This window comes from Myodes glareolus, chromosome 3, assembly GCF_982192425.1.
Source record: "Myodes glareolus chromosome 3, mMyoGla1.1, whole genome shotgun sequence".
NCBI classification, from domain to species: Eukaryota; Metazoa; Chordata; class Mammalia; order Rodentia; family Cricetidae; genus Myodes; species Myodes glareolus.
This window is the reverse complement of record NC_142028.1, coordinates 2,261,586-2,281,516: the sequence shown is the minus strand read 5'-3', so window position 1 is coordinate 2,281,516 and position 19,931 is coordinate 2,261,586. Positions and strand designations below refer to the sequence as shown.

Sequence of the window (19,931 nt, the reverse complement as noted above, 5' to 3'; positions counted from 1 at the left end):
GTGGGGCTACATGGTTCTTTCTGACTCCACCCTTGTTTCTCCCAGCATTCAGTTTAGTCTTCCCAGCCTAACCCTCTTCCCTGCACAGGTCCAAGGCAGGTTACTTATTCATTAACCAATAAATGTAACACATATACAGAGAACCTCCCACACTAGGCTATTAAAGAAAACCACAACTGAACATAATGTAGATAATAATGGGTTATGAAAAGTAGAGCACCAAATTATAAATCCTCAGATCAACTCCTGCATATAAGACTCAGGAAACATGACAGAAGAGTAGAAGGGGATTATAGAAGTCAGAAGACAAGGATTCCAGCTGTAATGCCAGAAATGGTGGCTTAAGTGAGACATGAACAGTGAAAATATCAATAAATATACTTTTAAAATTCTTTTGAACTATCATAAAATGGTTTATGTTATAAAATATAATTTTTATTCCATACTCATCCATAAATTTCTATTATATGTAAATTGTTGTTCACATCATATTTCCATAAATGGTTATAGTTAAAGTTCTTAAAGTTTTTTTAAACAAGAGATTATGTTAATATTATGTGTAAAATTGCTCAGTGGTAGTGTGCTAGGTTTTTACAGCAGTCATATTTGGTTTTTGATTTTGCTATTGCTTTCATTTTTTATTGTAACATTGATACCAACAAACAAAACAAGAGCATCTCCACACAGCCTATCGTATTTGCTAACCATAGTATCTTTTAATCTATATTATTCATAAGTATGAAAACATGTTTATTCATTTAGGATATTTTGATTATGGTAACGAAAGATGAGATATTTTAGTTAGTATTTTACTGTTAAATATGGAGTTTTATATATGGAAAATGAAATTTTTTAATATTCCTGATATAATGAAATACTGAGTATTTGCAAGTATATCACATCTTACTATACTCATTTTTTTCTCTAGGTATTAAGCTTGGAATCTTGAACAACAACCACAAGTAGCCTTTAAAATATAAATGGCAGCTAACTTCCTAATTGCATTGAATATGCCTCATTAACTTTAAAGGTGAAATCCTTAATATGAAAATGATTATAGATGAAATTGATTTGAAAACATCTCTATGACATGTTGACTTCAATTGGTTTGGATGAATAGCAGTTTAGCTGGGTCACGTAAGAGTTCTAATATTAGCTTTGGAATGTCTTTCAAACTGAGGTTTATACACAGACCAACAAATATCTGAGGTTTCCCCATTGTCCCTATGGGGAAATTGTGCCCTAAAATTTTAATTATCAATTGTATTCATTTAATCAATATAATTGAAATAATATTAAATCCATTTCTGCCCTCCCTTTTCTCCTTTCTGTTCTATTCCATTATTCTCCTTTGAATCTCTATGAAACACTTCACTCTCATTGATTGGCTCTTTTTCTTTTATTATTATTATTTTACAGACACACATTCACACGTACATGCCTAAAAGCAAATACACATGTGTACAAATGCACAATTATATGTAAATACAGCATGCTGTATTTTTATTTATTTGCATATATGTGATTTTAAAAACTGACCACACTACAATAAACAACCAAAAAGGGGCTAATCATTGGGAAAGCCTAGTTTTCCTTTTACCAGTAGAAAGTATTTACCTGTGTTCTTTTTTTTCTTTTTGTTTAAGAGTAGAACCCTAGGAAATTTCCCTCTTCCCATATTAATATGTCCATTACTTTTACCTTTATTATGCTCTTATTTATGCAACCATTTCTAGAAGAGATTGTCTTACAGCAACCTTATTCATAATTTTGGTTCTAACAACCCCTTTGCACCATTTTCCATAAAGTTCTTAGAGTCATAGATGCAGGATATATTACCTCTTGGGTCTGAGATCCCCATCATTTTTTATCTCTGCGGTTTCCTGTAGTTTCCGTTTGCAGTAAAGTGAGTCTCCTTTGATAAGGATTTGTAGCTATACTTACTAATGGGCATAAGATAAGATTTTGAATGTGGTAAGAAATTATGCTAATCTGAATAGCTACAATAGTTGGTTCTATTTTAAGCTGGACATGTTTCCTGGAGTAGACATGAGTCTTCTTCTATTAAATAGGTCCCAAGTCTGATTAATCAGCAATTGAATCCCATTAACCCATGAATGTCACTTAATTTACCTTTGTGCATATCTTGACATACTGGTAATTCTTGTGGTTTATAGATGTTGCAGCTTGTTAGGACTGCTTAGTTGTTTCTATCCCTTGAAAGTTTGCATGGTGTTTTCTAGAACCCTTGAAATTAGAACTCAGGAGAGAAGCTGGCAGGCCAGATTCAGCTCAAATTATTGTATCAATGTCCGAATTACTGTTTACCTTTCGACAAAAGATGTAAATAAAAAAAAGGATGCAATCAAAGACAAAATCCCTTCAAAATTATTCACAGAAGTTGAGAGAACAATAATCAACTTTATATGAAAAAACAAAAAACCCAGAATAGCCAAATAATCTTACACAATAAAGGAACTTCTGGAGGCATTACCATCCCTGACTTCAAACTCTATTACAGAGCTACAGTATTGAAAACAGATTGGTATTGGCATAAGAACAGAGAAGTCGATCTATAAAATTGAATAGAAGACCTAGATATTAACCCACAAACCTATGAACACCTGATTTTCGCCAAAGGAGCTAAAAGTATACAATGGAAGAAGGAAAGCATCTTTAACAAATGGTGCTCCTATAACTGGATGTCAACCTGTAGAAGAATGAAAGTAGATCCATATCTATCACCATGCACAAAACTCAAGTCCAAATGGATTAAAGACCTCAATATTAATCTGACCACATTGAACCTGATAGAAGAGAAAGTGGGAAGTAGTCTACAAGACATGGGCATAGGAGACCACTTTCTAGGTAGAACCCCAGTATGTAGTGAGGATCTGAGGGCAGGCCTGCTTTTCATCCCACCCAGCTCCTGCACGGCTAGCTTTGCCCCAGAAATAACAACACACAAATTGTATTCACTTAAACACTGCCTGGCCCGTTATCTCTAGAGAGTTAGTTACTGGCTAACTCTCACATCTTCTTTAACCCATTTCTAATAATCTGTAAATCACCACAAGGTTGTGGGTTACCTGGAGAGATTCAGTATGTCTTACCTGGCAGCTGGCTGCATGGTGTCTGCCTCATTGCCCTCTTCCCAGCATTCTGTTCTGTTTACTGCACCTACCTAATTTTCTGTCCTATCAAAGGGCCAAGGCAGTCTCTTTATTAACCAATGAAAATAACACATAGACAAAACGCCCACCTACATCATTTCCCCTCTTTCTATTTAAACAAAAGGAAAGGTTTTCACTTTAACATAGTAAAATTACATATAACAAATAGTTATCTAGTAAGAATTACAGTTACAATATTTATATCTATTTTATCTTTATCATAATAATGGAAAACTATAACTAACCATTCTTCAACTCCATCAAAGACTCCAGAAGGATATAATATTACCTAAGTAAACAGGAAGCAAGCAACTTCCAAAAGTCTAGAAATGACAGAATCATCTTGCTGCCTGGACAGTCACCTATCCAGGCCTACACAGTCACAGTACAGTTCCTCTGTACCATTGGGGCATCCATGTTCACCCTACAGGCCCATAGTATCCAGAGACATTTCCATGAAGCAGGAAATTTCAAATGCAGTTCAGTCACTATCTGTGTCCTGCAGAATATCTCGCACACTCTTTCATTAATCAGGAACCCTGAAAGACCATCTCACCTTTAGGCAAATTTAGCTGTCCTCTCTCTGCGTGGGTTCTCTGTGTCCAGTTTATACAACAGTCCAGTAAAGAGCAGTTTCTTGCCCAAAATGGCTAACTAACTCCAAAAGAAGCCTCTTTGATACCCATCTTCCTCTTGAAGTTGATTGGTGCTGCCAGGAGCAGACCTGTCTCATTGTCATGAAAATCCCTAAGTTATTAAAACATTAAATGCCATATTCTGTAGTTTTTGAAAGATATGAAGAATGCCTATCTAACTGAAATATATTTCTCTATATCTAGAAAATCTAACAAGCATGACTACAAGCTTGATTATTATTGATGATTATCCATTAACAATTTACATTTCCAAATTATACATTACATTTTTAAATGAACTATACAATCATAATACCTTAATCAAGATCAGAAATACATATACATATAACAAATTTGATCTTAAACTTGTATCAATAAGTCAAGATTTATACCAATGCAAATTATTCATACCTATATCATATCCCCCTTGAAATGTAAAAGAACATTTATAAACAATATCTGGGAGTATGGACGTAATTATTTCTCTCCAAACTTCTTCCTGCTGTATAGGGGCACTGTTAATCAGGTCTTTCATGGTAAAACCTTTGTGCTAAGTTCATCTCAGTTGGCAGTTGAATGAAGTAATTTTTTGAGGGTGTACACAGCAACCTTTCAGGAGGGAGTGGTCTATCATACCATATTGGGATAGAAGCAATCCACAGGGTCTCATCCTCTGTGAAAACAAAAGAAGACCTTCTTTTCCAAAGCATCATATTTTTAGACCCAAATTCCGAAGTCATAATACCCCTAAATGCATTCTGATTTATTTTGGCAGCCCTTATAATGAAATGTTCTCTGTACTTAGCTCCTTCACAGTCAAAAATTATAAAGAAAACACAATGTACATAATCCAGACTCTCTGTGAATTTTCCATTTTTACGTGGCTTATTTTTCTTTATTTCTTTTAATCTATAACTATCTGTACTCTGTCTCTTTAAAGACTTTACCCTTTTTTAAGGCATTAACTTTATTCTCTATATTTTTTTCTTCTCTCTCCCAAGTCTGTCTAACGCTATGTCTTGTATGTCTGAATCTGTCCTGTTGTGAATCTGTAATTCTATATTATCCAGGGGCATTTCTTAAAACGTTAAGCACTTCTTAAAAATTTTAGCTTGTGCCACGTAGGGGTAATACGGTGCGGCCTATTTCCTGCCCAGTCTAAACCTTAATTGTGCTGTTATTATGGTAATTACTATAGATCCTGCCTGGGATCAGCACAGTTCCGCGCAGCTGAGCAGGGCCAAAACTGCTCCTGCCTCAGCCATTTGGTGCTCCTGAGCCGAGCACAGTTCCAGGCACACAGCAAGTCCACATTGCCATCAAGCAAGCAAGCATTTTAATCACAAAAACTCCATCCAAGTTCTCTGTCTCCAGCAAGAAACAGAGGTTACAGTAGGAGCATAGCCCAGAAAACTGGCGTTTTAAAAGTTCACGCCTTTTTTTATTCTTTTTCCGCCCCCAGGTAGGAGATACAATCAGCATTTTTAACTCTGAGAATGAGCTTTTTATCTCAGTTACAGCCTAATCTACCAGGCAGAGCACTGTGCAGCCTGGAAACATCTCTGTGTGTGGTGGGAATCTGCCATGCTCTTTCATTTCCCTAAACCTGATCCCACAGTATGTCCAGATGCAGATGGAGAGTGCTGAGCCATTGGCATAATCTCAGGGTACCTTCTTCCCTATCCTGAGAGGGCACACAAACATCCAGTCCCACAAAAGCCATTGAAATACTTTATAGCTGGAGTTCACGCTGACGGCACAGCCCAGGAAGCTGCGTTTTACTGCACAGCTTTTTTTTTTCTGGCACTAATGCTGAACCAGGAAATCTCTCTCTACAGCATGCCCCAGCAAACAGCAAAATCTGTGTTAAACTCTCTTTCCCTTATTTTTAAGCTCTCTCAGGTTTCTAAGCTGATTTAGTTACCATGTTGGAGCACCACTCTGTAGTGAGGATCTGAGGGCAGGCCTGCAATTCGTCCATAGCTAGCTTACCCCAAAAATAACAACACACAAATTGTATTCACTTAAACACTGCCTGGCCCGTTACCTCTAGAGAGTTAGTTACTGGCTAACTTTCACATCTTGATTAACACATTTCTAATAATCTGTATATCACCACGAGGTCGTAGCTTACCTGGAGAGATTCAGCATGTCTTACCTGGTGGCTGGCTGCATGGTGTCTGCCTCATTGCCCTCTTCTCAACATTCTATTCTGTTTACTCCGCTTACCTAATTTTCTGTCCTATCAAAGGACCAAGGCAGTCTCTTTATTAACCAATGAAAATAACACATAGACAGAAAGCCCACCTACATCACCAGTAGCACAGACAATAAGAGAAACAATGAATAAATGGGACCTCTTGAAACTGAGAAGCTTCTGTAAAGCAAAGGACACTGTCACTAAGACAAAAAGGCTACCTTCCGACTGCGAGAAGATCTTCATCAACCCCACATCAGACAAAGGTCTGATCTCCAAAATGTATAAAGAACTCAAGAAACTAGACACTAAAACTCTAATTAACCCAATTAAAAAATGGGTTATTGAACTGAACAAAGAATTCTCAACAGAAGAACTTCGAATGACCAAAAGACACTTAAGGTCATGCTCTACCTCCTTAGCGATCAGGGAAATGCAAATCAAAACAACTTTGAGATACCATCTTACACCTGTCAGACTAGCTAAAATCAAAAACGCCAATGATAGCCTATGCTGGAGAGGATGTGGAGTGAGGGGAACACTCACCCATTGTTGGTGGGAATGCAAACTTGTTCAGCCACTTTGGAAATCAGTGTGGCGGTTTCTCAGGAAACTGAGAATCAACCTCCCTCAGGACCCAGCAATTCCACTATTGGGAATATACCCAAGAGATGCCCTACCATACTATAAAATCATTTGTTAAACTATGTTCATAGCAGCACTATTTGTAATAGCCAAAACCTGGAAACAACCAAGGTGCCCCTCAATAGAAGAGTGGTTAAAGAAGGTGTGGAACATATACATATTGGAGTTTTACTCAGCAGTAAAAAACAATGACGTCTTGATTTTTGCACGCAAATGGATGACTCAGATAATAAATGGAAGAAAGACACGTCAAATTTTAATTCAAATTATATAGTGAAACTAATGTAAGGAAATACAAAACGACTTTCAGCTATACCAGTATGTTAATAATATCTAGGATTTAAACACATTAATGCAAACTGTAAGGTCAAATTTAGCCTATTAATGCATAGTCTTCCATCATTGGGATGGATGTCAACATGTAGACTGGATGACAATGCATAGTTCTTAATCATAATTTCTCTAATCACAATCTGAACATCTGTAAATTAATGACAGACTCTAAGTCATTTAATATTTTCATCAATTTATTTTGTGAATGTGAATTCATGTCTGTTTATTAGGGTCTTTGAGGTTATTTTTTCCAATTTTATTTATGAACTGGGAATGAAAAAGGGCAATAATTGATGGGGAATTTGTTCAGTGACAAGGTAGATGTCTAAATGGCTGAGACATCTAAATTTATACTTGCCCATCCTGGTAGTTCAGCTAGACAATAAATTCAGAAGGTTTTCCTTCCAGTTGCTGTAAATTTGTAACTAGATTTTGATGAGCAATTGTTACTTGAAATGCTATTTCCCGATTCAAATAGTTCATAATGGAACATGGACAGCTGTATTTATTTATTTAATTTTGATTATTTGTTTATTTTTGTCAATTAGAATTAAATGTGCCTATTCTTGAATGAAAGACATATTGAAGATGTCAAAGTCCTATTAGATTTGTGGTGTGGAAAAGTACATTTCAGTGTATTCTAAGATAGTACATACTTTTAATCATGGTAAAATATCCGTTATATATAAAATGCAGAAACACTTATGAATGTGTCAGAAACAACAGACTTCAGCACTATGAACACATAGGCAGATTGATCACAGCAAAAAAATTTTTTGTAATCAAGTGATCCATTTCCCTAATAAATAACAGTGCTGTTTATTTTCCATCGGGAGGCTTTAATTTCTGTCTTCAGTATTACAAAAAGTATGGCTACTAATTTCTTAAATTTTCAATTCTAGTGTTACCTAATAATAACAGAAACAAATTATATATATATATATGTATATATGATTTTAATTTAATTTGTGATGCTTGTTTTGCCTAATTCATAACAGACATTTTAAAAAAAGGTGCTGTTAACAATTAGAAATTACCAAGGAAAGGAGTTGTCCCCAGGGTAGAGAACATTCCTTGTTAAGTAGAAGAGTGTGTTGTGACAGAAGAATATATTTCAGAAGTGTTTGACCTCTGTTGCAAGTGAAGGTAAACTCTTGAGCTTAGAAATAGAAACTTCCTCATCATTTTGCTCTTGTATGTCAATAAATCAAGGTAAGAATTGTAACTTACCTAATTCCAAAGATCATAAACTACAATTAGCTGAAAAACTTTGTTCTTTTATTTTGATATTTTGCTATCATCATCTGCATAAAACTACACAAAGTAATTACTAAAAAAAATTGAATTATTTATTTCTGGTTAAGTTTCAGACACCATTTCAGCTTGGTTTTGCACTATTTTTCTGTCCATTGATGACATGTTGATAAAATATGGCTAAAGAAAACATCATCTGCATTTTTTAACATGGAAGATTGGTGCCATAAGGATCGTGGTCATCAACATCAACACAGCATTGCTAAGATGTATTAGTTTACTATTTTTTGTCAGGTATATATTTAAATGTATCTATGGTAAGACATCAAGGGAGAATATATCCAAAAGATACACCTATCTACAATATAGAATGAAAATATTAAAGAAATATCACTGATATTACCTTGAAAGCAACAATTTCAAACATCTCATAAAGACAGAATGTTAAGATCTATCTGTAATTAATCTAAAAATGTTAATAGAATCACTGCATACGTTTACTTGGTTCTATAGAATTTCATCATAAGAAAGTTCTTCAAAAATAAAACACATTTATAAGAATCAAAATAATATTTAATACTTTTGATTATTATATATTATCATATAAATAACTTAAAGACCAAAATCACAAGCTCCTCCTCACAATAATAGCAGAAAAGTCTCTACTTTTATTTTCAGTTTCTAAATTTTATTAAAAAAATACAATGCATATTAAAAGTTTTAAGTAATGCCACAGTATCTGCATCAAAGAAAATCATTGTTTCAAAAGCAATAACAGTTAATATTAATAAAGAATTTAAATATTAATCAATACCAGTAGTTAGTTTGAAATTTCTACTAAATTACTTTCTTAATATGAACTTGAGTATCAGAAGAATTGCAAATGACACACCAGTACATACATAAGATGGAGAGAGAGACAAGAACAGAAACATTAAATGATTTGAGAAAGCTTTTTTATTTATTATCAATTTGTGTATATAACTTGCCTAGAGGAGTTGAAGGAATACCTTGAGGAAAGAGAGGTCACCTAGCATTCATGAAGCTATGTCTGAGACGGTTGCATCACAAACAAATGAAACTGCAGTGTGAGTACCATTTAAAAAATCTATGATTACTGTGTCTTTTGATTTACATTTAATATCCAATAATTTCAACAATATAGAAAATATAAATTATGATTGCATAGATTTTACACCATACTTCCACAATTTTATATGTAAAAGAGAATCTCATCAAATTATGTGTACAATTTATTATGTACTTTGCAATGAAATTGCATATATTTTTAATTATTGAGATAAAGAGAATTTAGAAAACCTCATGGAAAGATTGAATGAATTTTTCTGTTCATAATTTTAAGGATGTAAAGGATATTTAATCGAAATGAAATTGATTTGGAATAATCATAAAAAGCAATTTTGGAAGTATATTAAGGAGACAACTAGAAATGAAATAATTAATTCAGAATTTGTCACATTACATATTTAGATAAACATTTAAAATATTATGAGTCATTGTGCCATTAAAATGAATATGCATTATATATCTAGTGGAGAGCTGCAACAGCAGCACCATTTAACTCAAAGGTATATTTACTAACAAAGAGTATATGTCATTGCAATTTCTGATTTAATAAGGTATTTATTTGTAAGCAGAACTTAAAATACGCAAATAAGACACAAAGCTGAGGATAAGAAAGTGTACTTCTTGTTGGATCATCCTCACAGAAGAAACACACAAATATCATGGAAGAGGACAATACTTCCACAGTGACAGAGTTTCTCCTTCTCGGATTCTCTGACCTTCCCAACATCCAGGGCCTTCTATTTGGGATGTTCTCTATAATGTATGTAATTATCCTATTTGGAAATAGTTTCATAATTGTGATAACCAGAATCAATCCTGCACTACACAATCCCATGTATTTTTTCCTGTCAAATTTCTCTTTTCTGGAAATCTGTTATGTTTCAGTCACTCTCCCTAGGGTTCTCTATAGCATTTGGACCCAGGACAGAAGCATTTCTCTTCTGGCTTGTGCCACACAAATGTGTTTCTTCCTAATGCTGGCAGCTACTGACAGTATTCTCCTGGCTGTGATGTCATATGACCGCTATGTGGCCATCTGCAACCCTCTGCACTATCCTCTGGTCATGAATCAGACAAAATGCACACAGCTGGCAGTGGGCTCCTGGCTTGGTGGCATGCCTTTCCAGTTAGGGCAAACCTGTCAGATATTCTCTCTACACTTCTGCAACTCTTACAAGATAGATCACTTCTTCTGTGACATACCCCCTGTGCTTAAGCTGGCCTGTGGAGATACCTCAGTTAACGAATTGTACGCCTATGCAGTGGTTATCTTGCTTGCTACAATCCCTTTTTTATTAATATTAACATCGTACAGCAAAATCATTGCCACCATCCTTAGATTGCCAACTGCTCAAGGACGGGCCAAAGCCTTCTCCACATGTTCTTCCCATCTGGTGGTGGTGATTTTGTTTTATGGATCTGCATCTATTACCTACTTAATGCCAAAGTCAACACATTCTGCATTAAGTGACAAACTCCTCTCTCTTTTTTATACCATTGTGACCCCCATGTTCAACCCCATGATATACAGCCTTAGGAACAAAGAAGTAATTGCAGCTCTGAGAAGATTATTGCTTAGAGCCTAGTGCAATGGACTTATGTACAGTGATTGAAGAGAAACCACAGTTATCACAAAGCCTGTTACATCTGTATTTGAACTTTGAGATGTTAGTTACTGTGTTGTCCTCTCTTTCTAAGTTTTGAAAGTTAGTATAACATTACATTACATAGAAATGCACTAACCAAATTTTTATATTGTCAATGATTCATGAAAAATATAACATTTTAATTAAATCTGTTATATGACTTTTTTCTATATATGTGAAGAACATTCCTTACTGCTCTCAAAGCTCAATTTCTCCATCCAAATCCTTGCCCACGTGTGTGTCTTTTTGCTTTCTTCAATGAACCATAAAATTTAACTGAGGCCCTCTGTGTGACCCCATGTTTGAAGGTATTATGCATAACCAATTGCAGACTCCTGCTATCTCTGAATTTTCTAGTAGTTAGGATTTCTGTAAGTAGAGTAAGTCACCTCCTCATTTTCGTTACTTGTTTTTGATATGACTAGTTTCATTCAGGCCCAGTGAAGGAAGAGAAGCTGTTGTGAGTTCAAAATCTCCATGGTTTTGTTACACTCAGTTGCAGGCATTTTGTAGCCATTGTCCCCAATCTGACACTTTCTATTCTTTCAGTGTCACCCGTTTTAGTATTCCTAAAATTTTCGATAGGTATATAGATGTTTTCTATGAGGTTGAGTATTCAATTCTTATTTATTTTGAACAGTTTGAACAGCCAGGTATATGTGATTTCATGATGAATAAAATGTAAGTTGTATCACAAGCTCCATAGGAAAACAATAAGCTGAATCATTCTGTTTTCATGTGAGATATTTATGCAGGTCTAAATTATATTGTCTCTAATTATGACAAATGTTTTTCTTCTTATTTATTTATTAAAAATTTCTACCTCCTCCCCGCCTACTTTTTCTCTCCCCCTCCCCACCTTCCCCTCCCTCTCTAGTCTTAAGATCAGTCAGGGTTCCCTGCAGCGTGGGAAGTCCAAGGTCCTCCCCCTCCATCCAGGTCTATAAAGGTGAGAATCCAAACAAACCAGGCCCCCACAAAGTCATTCCATGCAGCAGAATAAAAACCCAGTGCCATTGTACTTGGCCTCTAAGTCAGCCTTCATTGCCAGCCACATTCAGAGTGTCCGAAAAGAGGAATATGATATGTACTCACTCATAAGTAGATTCTAGCCATAATTAAAGGGCATGGATACTATAATTAGTGATCCTAGAGAAGCTAAATAAGAAGGTGAACCCAAAGAAAATCATATACTTATCCTCCTAGATATTGGAAGTAGACAAGATTGCCAGGCAAAACTTGGGTGCACGGAGGTGTGGAGTGGTGGATGTAAGGGTCCATGGGTAGAGAGAAGCGAGAACGGGAGGATTCAGGAGAGCTTGGGGGAACGGGATGGGTGGGATGGAGGAAGGGGGGATATGGGAGCGGGGAAGTAAATATCTTAATTAAGGGAGCTATTTTAGGGTTTGCAAGAGACTTGTACTGGAGGAGTTCCCAGGTCCAAGGAGAGGTCCTCAGATTGTTCCTTGGGCAGCAGAGGAGAGGGTGCATGAACTGGCCTTGTCCCATAGCCACACTGATGAATATCTTGCATATCACCATAGAACCTTCATCTTGCAATGGATGGAGATAGTGACAGGGACCCACATTGGAGCACTGGACTTAGCTCCCAAAGTCCAAATGAGGAGCAGAAGAAGGGAGAATATGAGCAAGGAAGTCAGGATCACGAAGGGTGCATCCACCCACTGTGACGGTGGGACTGATCTAATGGGAGCTCACCAAGGCCAGCTGAACTGGGAGTTATGGAGCATGTGATTAACATGTTTTTCTTCTTTTTAAATATCATATATACTATGAAATATAATGACACATAAAATATTTTCTAGCATAGAACACGTTGATCAACAAACTAGTGAAACTTGAAGTGTTCTGTTTGCATTTTGGTAAACTTAGAAATTCTAAAGCAGAACACCTTGAAAGCAACATTAAAACCTACCAGGTATCTCAGGAAGATTTCTGCACTCACATAAAAAAGTAGGTTTCTTTGAACTTATTTTTAAAACATAGGATGACTGGTAATATATTTAATTCAACATCTATACCAGAATTTATTGGGGGAAATTATAGAATTTGATTTAGAGGTGTCCTGACCATCTGCATTTGGAATATATATTTTTCTTCTTCACATCCCTACACAACAAAAATGGTATATATTACTTATATTTGTATATGCTACTATTTTATAAACTTTTTTCATATAAATCCATAATATATTTCAGTAGATGCCTCCTATTAATGTCTTTCCTCACCTGTCTTCTTGGCCTTTCCTTCTATTTCTCTTTAACAATAGTATATTACATACATGAATTATAATACACATCACTATAGATATAATATAGAACCCAGAAATGACAGAAAACAAGAAACAAGGATTCTTTCATTAATGACATAAATAAACTCATATATTTCTGAAAAAGAATTAAATTATCATTTTTTCAATTGTATGGACTTTCTGTAAAGAGGTTGTAGTGATATTTCATTTGTAAGCACTTAAAAGAACAACAATGTGCCTGTACCTATGTGATCTGTTGATATAGATCCGTTAGTTCTTTACCCTAAAGTTCTATAGTTTGAACATTTTGGTTTGAAAAACAAATCTTTAATGCTTCTTTCCATAGAACCTAACCTGTTAAACATTCTACAAATGTATAAAATAGTCCTTTCTTTTTTTTTTTGGCCTTGCTTTCGTAAAATTTTGTTATTTCTTTCCTTTATTTTGATTTTTCTCATTATTTGCATTTCTGTGTACCTGTGTGAGTTTATGTCCATTACAGGAGGCCAGGGCCACAGGAAGACAGAAAGGCTGCTATATCCTTTGGAACTTTAATTTTTCTTTATTTCTAAACTACCACTCCAGTTCTTTTATTTGCTTTCTTAATGACTAAAATTTAACAGGGTTTCAAGATACAGTCTCAATGTAGTTTGGTTCATTTTTCCTTGATGTCCCAAGAGGCAGAACATTTTACTCTATGTGCAATGGATATCTGCTTATCATCATTTGTAAGATGTCTGTTTTAGTGTATGGTTTATATTTTGCATAATTTAAATTATTTTCTCTTTAATTGTTGATATATATACATACATACATATACATATATATGACATTAATTCTATGCCATATCTTGTCTGAAAAAGTATCTTATATTTTGTGAATGTCTCCTTAGTTGATGTTTCGTTGCTGTATAGAGCTGTATAGATATTTTTTATTTAATGAAATAATTTTTGTGATTTTTAATAGGGTGCTGGTGTGGAAGTTGTACTACTTTCTTGGTCTGTTGTATCTTATAAGTCCTTGGTCATCATTCTTATGCCTAGTATCTGATAGTATTTTAGTACCCCATTGACCATATAATCTCAACATACCCCAATAAATTCATTGGGTGTCACTCACTGCTTGTGCGGGCCTAGGTCAGAGTTTTTTTTAAGAATCTTTGCTGAATGTGTGATTCCAAAGATATGATATCATTTACATAAATACCCAGGTACACAATCAGTATATATCCTAAATAAAGTCAAACCTGCCTTTTAAATGGATTCCCTCAGGGAAAAACAAATTCTGGGAAATCATTCTTTATACTAAATGAAGTAAAACAGTGTAAGGAACAGAAGAAATAGAGCAACACTATTATATTTCTATCTTATATTAATGATAGTGTTCAAAAACAAGTAAAATTAAAATGAAATATAGTAAATGTATGTAAATAAAACAAAGAAATTTTATCAAAAACAGGTGTAACCTAAAAAAATTTCAAGAAACAAGAAAAGTCTTCTTTGTCCATTAAGACCATGAAGGGGTGAAAGTTTAGCTTTACAGAAAAGAAGAAATAAAGTTTTGTAAAGGGCTTTTTAAACATTTAAAAGAAATTCCATTCTAATTTTTTTTTGCAATTCAATGGGATATTTACCTTCTCCAGTAGTTGATGATGTGTGTTTTAATATTGACTTGCCAAGTGAGATATGTGTCCTGTGCAATATCAGCATGATTCCTGTTAGGATAGCAACTGACTCCTAATTAGATGCCTGGCCTTCTTCACAGGAGGGACCTAGTCACAACCCCATATCCAGGGAGGCCTTAGTCCCTGATAGAGATCTTCTTGATGGTGACATTCTAAGTTGTCATACCATCACCTGCCTTCTAAATGCTGTCTATGATGCTCCCAAACTTCCTCCAAGTAACTTGTCTTTTACAGTTTGTGATGATTAATGCAGAGAATTATCACTGGCTAAATTGCTAAGAATCAGTGACTAAATGTTCAATTAAAGATGGGAGATCCATATCAACTTCCTTCAACCCAGTGTTCTGGAAACATCTTGAAAGTTTAGGTATAAATATGTAAAGACCATAAGCTGTGGAGGTGAAGTGTGGTAGTATAAATTTATTAACCCCCATCATCTCATAAGGAGATACACTCTTCGGAGGTGTGACTTTGTTGGAGTGAGTATGGCCTTGTTGGACAAAATGTGTCACTTGTGGGGGATGCCTTTGAGGTTTTCTTTGCTCAAGATACCTCCCATGTCTCAGTCAACTTTCTGTTTCCTGCAAGATGTAGGACTTTCGGGAACTCTTAGAGTACTATATCTGCCTGTATTCTACAACATTCCTCACCATGATCATGACAGATTGAACCACTGAATCTGTAAACTGCAACTCCAATTAAAATGTTTTCTTTTTTTTAAGTGTTTCCATAGTCATGGTTTCTTTTCAAAACAATAAAAATGGTAAGACAGAAGCTGACATTCAGGGACTTGGTTACTGATGCAGCAGGCATGGCCACATTTTTGTTTGAATTAATATGTACTTTGGGTATTTGAGTTAGGAAAGCAGTGAGATACTTCAAGCCCTGCTTAATGGGCAGTGCTAGTAGGAGCATGGAACACAGTATTGCTAAATTTTATTTGGTGAACTATGGGGATCAAGAGTGTTCATAGAATAATGACAGCATGTGGTCTATAGACTAGCACTGTGATATGTTGGTGAAGAAAATGACTGTTCTTTTTTCCCCTTGTCTGAAGAATCTAAAATGAAGAGTTTTAGATAAGTTTGTTAGTATATGAAATCTCAAAACATTCTAGTAAGGACTCTTCCATGTGGATATCAGTGGTAATTGTGATAAAGATTTAAATATAAATATAAAAGATTTAAAATATAGAAAGCTGAGCAGAATAAATGAAAATTTTAAATTTAGAGGCAAAATAGAGCCTCAGAAAGTACAATGGAGTTATGTCCTGAAATCAAGGAAATAAATAGATTAAACAATTGGAATATTGATAGTGTTAACGAAGGCAAGATCTCATCCAGCTAAGTTTTTAACTTGTGAAAATAAAATTAAAAAAAAACTCAGTAATGGTATATAGTGGGTATAATCTTTGATCCCAGCACAAAGAAGACAGATGCTGGCAAATCTTTGAGTTTGAGGGCAGCCTGGTCTACAGAGCAAAAAAGATTCCATCATGTTGATTAATTAATTTTTTTTGTTTGTGTAGTATGGTTTCTCTGATACTCAAGTTAAGTTTAGTCATCTTTTTTCTTTTCTTTTTCTTTAACTTTATTATTTTTATTATTAAAAATTTTCACTTCCTTCCCCCATCTCATTTCCCTCCCCCTCACCCCAGTCATCTTTTTTTAAACTTAATTGTGAATTATTTTCCAACTATCCAAACAACTTATTATTCTTTGCAATATGATGTAAAACATTTTTCAATACTTAAGCTTTACAGGTAAGTCTCCTTCAACTTCAAACCCACAAGTCTTCAAACTGTATATGAGACCTACCACAGAGACTCTTCTTTGCAATTCTATAGCCTTCCTTCCTAATATTTATATTGATAAATTTATTAAGTGCTTTACTATACTGTAGGGTATAAAGGTATAAAGTGTTTATGTAACAACTACAATATAAAATTAAACCATTCACGGCATCATTAATCTGTGTTTTACGTTCGTAGTCATACATATTTGTGCCATTATTATTATTATTATTATTATTATTATTATTTGGTTTTTCGAGACAGGGTTTCTCTGTAGCTTTGGAGCCTATTCTGGAACTAGCTCTGTATACCAGACTGGCCTCAAACTCACAGAGATCCACCTGCCTCTGTCTCCCAATTGCTGGGATTAAAGGCATGCACCACCACCGCCCAGCCCATATCATACATATTTGTGTCTTAATGAGGTAAGAGTGAGTGTTGTGTTTTGTAGCATCATCAACACATATGAAGTTACCTTTTAATATATAATTTTCTCCAAACTGAATATCACTTCCTCACCAAGGGAGGAAGGTGTCTCATATGACTCAGAAAACAAGCAAATATCAAATCTCTCAGAAAACAAATATACAAGATTTAAAAGACCCTCCCAAAGTTTGAGGAAGTAGTAAAAAATAGCTGGAAGATGAGATTTTTCTAACCTGGCAAACTGCTTGTAAAGCATTTAACTCTAATGCTTTGAGAAAGTTCTATAGAACGATCCAGTTATGCTTCTTTTATGGACTTCACCAAGTTTGGGCTGAGACTTTCTTAATGTTGCGACCTTGAATCATTCATTTTTCCTGGTCTTATAGAAGATGGTAGAAATGTCCTGCTTAGAATCAAATACATGACATTTTATGTTCTTGGCACCCTTTTCTAAGCATCAGTTGATATTCAGAGCAAGGAGAAACTTCTATGATTAAGTGAATGTAGCACAAGCTATTGTTGTGGGACAATGGTACCACCACAATAATACCCTGTTACCTGTATTTTTAAAAAATGCTGATTATCCTAATATCTCAGGATTCTTATTAATTAATTCTTATAAAATATATCAGCCCATAATTCTAGTCTGTGTTAGCCACATGGCAGAAACAAAGGTAAAACCTCTTCTCCAAAATTACATATTTTTGACTTAAATTTTAAAGTCAAAGAATTTTTAAAATATATATATTGAATTAATCCAGCAGCATTTATAGTCACAAAGTTTTTTAAGCAGTTTTTGCTCCTTCCTCAGTCATCAAACAATTTAAAGACAACACAATAACATACAGTATCCAGAATCTCTGTGTATTTTGCATCTTTATGTGGCTTTATTTTAACCTCTATTTCTTTTATTTTTATTTTTCATTTTTGACTTCTTGGAAGCATCGTTTCTCTGTATATCTTTGGCTGTCTGGGATTTACTCTGTAGACCAGGTTGTTCTGGATGTCACAGAGATCCTCCTACCTCTGCCTTCCAGGTGTTGGGATTAAAGGTGTGTACCACCTTACCAAACTACTCTCTTTTTTCTTTTTTCTTTTAAGGACTTAATCCTTTTTTTTCTTCTTCCAAGCCTATATATATTTTTAAACAACAGTAAACCATTTAAGGTTTTCTTCATCTTTCAATCTCACTTTACTGTGTATCTTTCTTTTTTCTGATCTCACGAGTCTTTAAATTGCTAAGCAATATGGCTAGGATTCAAGCCATCACTTTGATGGCCATATCCACCCCATTTCATAGTTTTTTTTTCTTTTCTTTTTTTTTTTGAGAGTTAAGCCTCATGGCAGACATACTGGCTGGAGCCATGTTTATTGCCACAACTCTATGCTGTTTCAAGGTCCCTGACACCACCAAAAAGTATGCAGTCAGCTTTTCATCAACACCATTTAAGTGTTTCAAGGCAGGACCTCTTAAAAGGCCTGCAAGTTTTTGCAACTACAGCTGAGTCAGGAAGCCTCTCTTAAATGGAACACTTGCCTCTAGCAAGCAGAACCCGCCCTAGAAAGTGCTATTCTCAAGACGCTATGCTTAACTATTCTTTTCTATCTAGATTAATTCTGAAGCTCTCTCAGCCTTTTAAGTGGATTTGGTGAACCCCACATTGGCACACCATTCTGTTTTCTAAGGTTTCCATCCTGCCCAGTTCCTGCAGTCTTTAAGTTCCTAAAAAATCACACAGAGTTCTACAGTAATTATAAATTGTTTGGCCTAGTGTCTCAGGCTTCTTATTAAATCTTATTGCTTGTATTAGCTCATAATTCTTGTCTGTGTTAGAAACATGGCTTGGTAACTTTTTCAGCAAGACAGAAACATCTTTCTTGCTTTGTGGCTGACTTCCCCTCTGTCTGGGTGATGACTGTAGACTGATTCTCTTCCCAGAATCCTCCTGTTCTCTTATGGAATCCACAATGCTTATGCCCTATTTCACCTTCCTGGAGACCACATGTTGACACACAGGCATTCAGGCTTGACAACAAAGAAGCAGAACTGGAAGCTATCTGTGTTTGCTTCAGCATTTTCTATGGACAAGATCCCACAACCTGTATGCTTCAGTATGAAGTTCTCATCCTCAAATTTCTCCCAGTTGATTAGCCTACAGTCAGTACGAAATTGTGAAGCTGCAAATCTGGTACACGAATCCTGAAATAATTCTGTTTTAAAAGGTACCCTAACATCCACATATTTTTCTACTGATTACAACATGAAAATTTTCAGTTGCCTTTAGAAATTCCTATGAAAACAGCTCAAAAGAGTGACAGCACAAGGATCCACTCTGACTTCCATATGGAAAAGCAGTCACAGAAAATGGCAGGGAAGGCACAGCCCAGCAACAAGACTTTACCTGTTTCTGAATCATGAATCATGGGCAAGAAAGAATCATGTAAAACGCCGGCGATGTTTTGGAGGTTTGCGGGGTTCCTCCAAACAACAATCTTTAAAAGCTGCCACAAACCTGACACTGAGGTTTTATTTATTAAATGATGACTTTGAGCCACATAATTCATCCTTATAGAATATTATCATTCTAACAGTAGTTTTCATTGAAATATATGTGAGAAATTTACAAAACATGCCTATTAAACCAATATTAAGTATGGATCTTTTATCTTAGACTGGTGACAAGGAGTAGAATAGAATCTCAGAAAAACTAAGGATGATGAAGTTCAAAGAGGGCTACATAGTTTTTAAAGGTAAAAGATCACTTGAAATTCAAATACATCAATC

The 19,931-nt window shown here is 35.1% G+C and overlaps 1 protein-coding gene across 1 annotated transcript; it reads left to right on the top strand.

The window, feature by feature from the left end:
- The first annotated feature begins 9,976 nt into the window (after positions 1-9,976).
- On the top strand, positions 9,977-10,912 carry LOC125399289 (olfactory receptor 10AG1-like). The gene has a single exon (XM_085691299.2). The coding sequence runs from the start codon at positions 9,986-9,988 to the stop codon at positions 10,910-10,912; it is 927 nt and encodes a 308-aa protein (XP_085547425.2). The 5' UTR covers positions 9,977-9,985.
- The last annotated feature ends 9,019 nt before the right edge of the window (positions 10,913-19,931 follow it).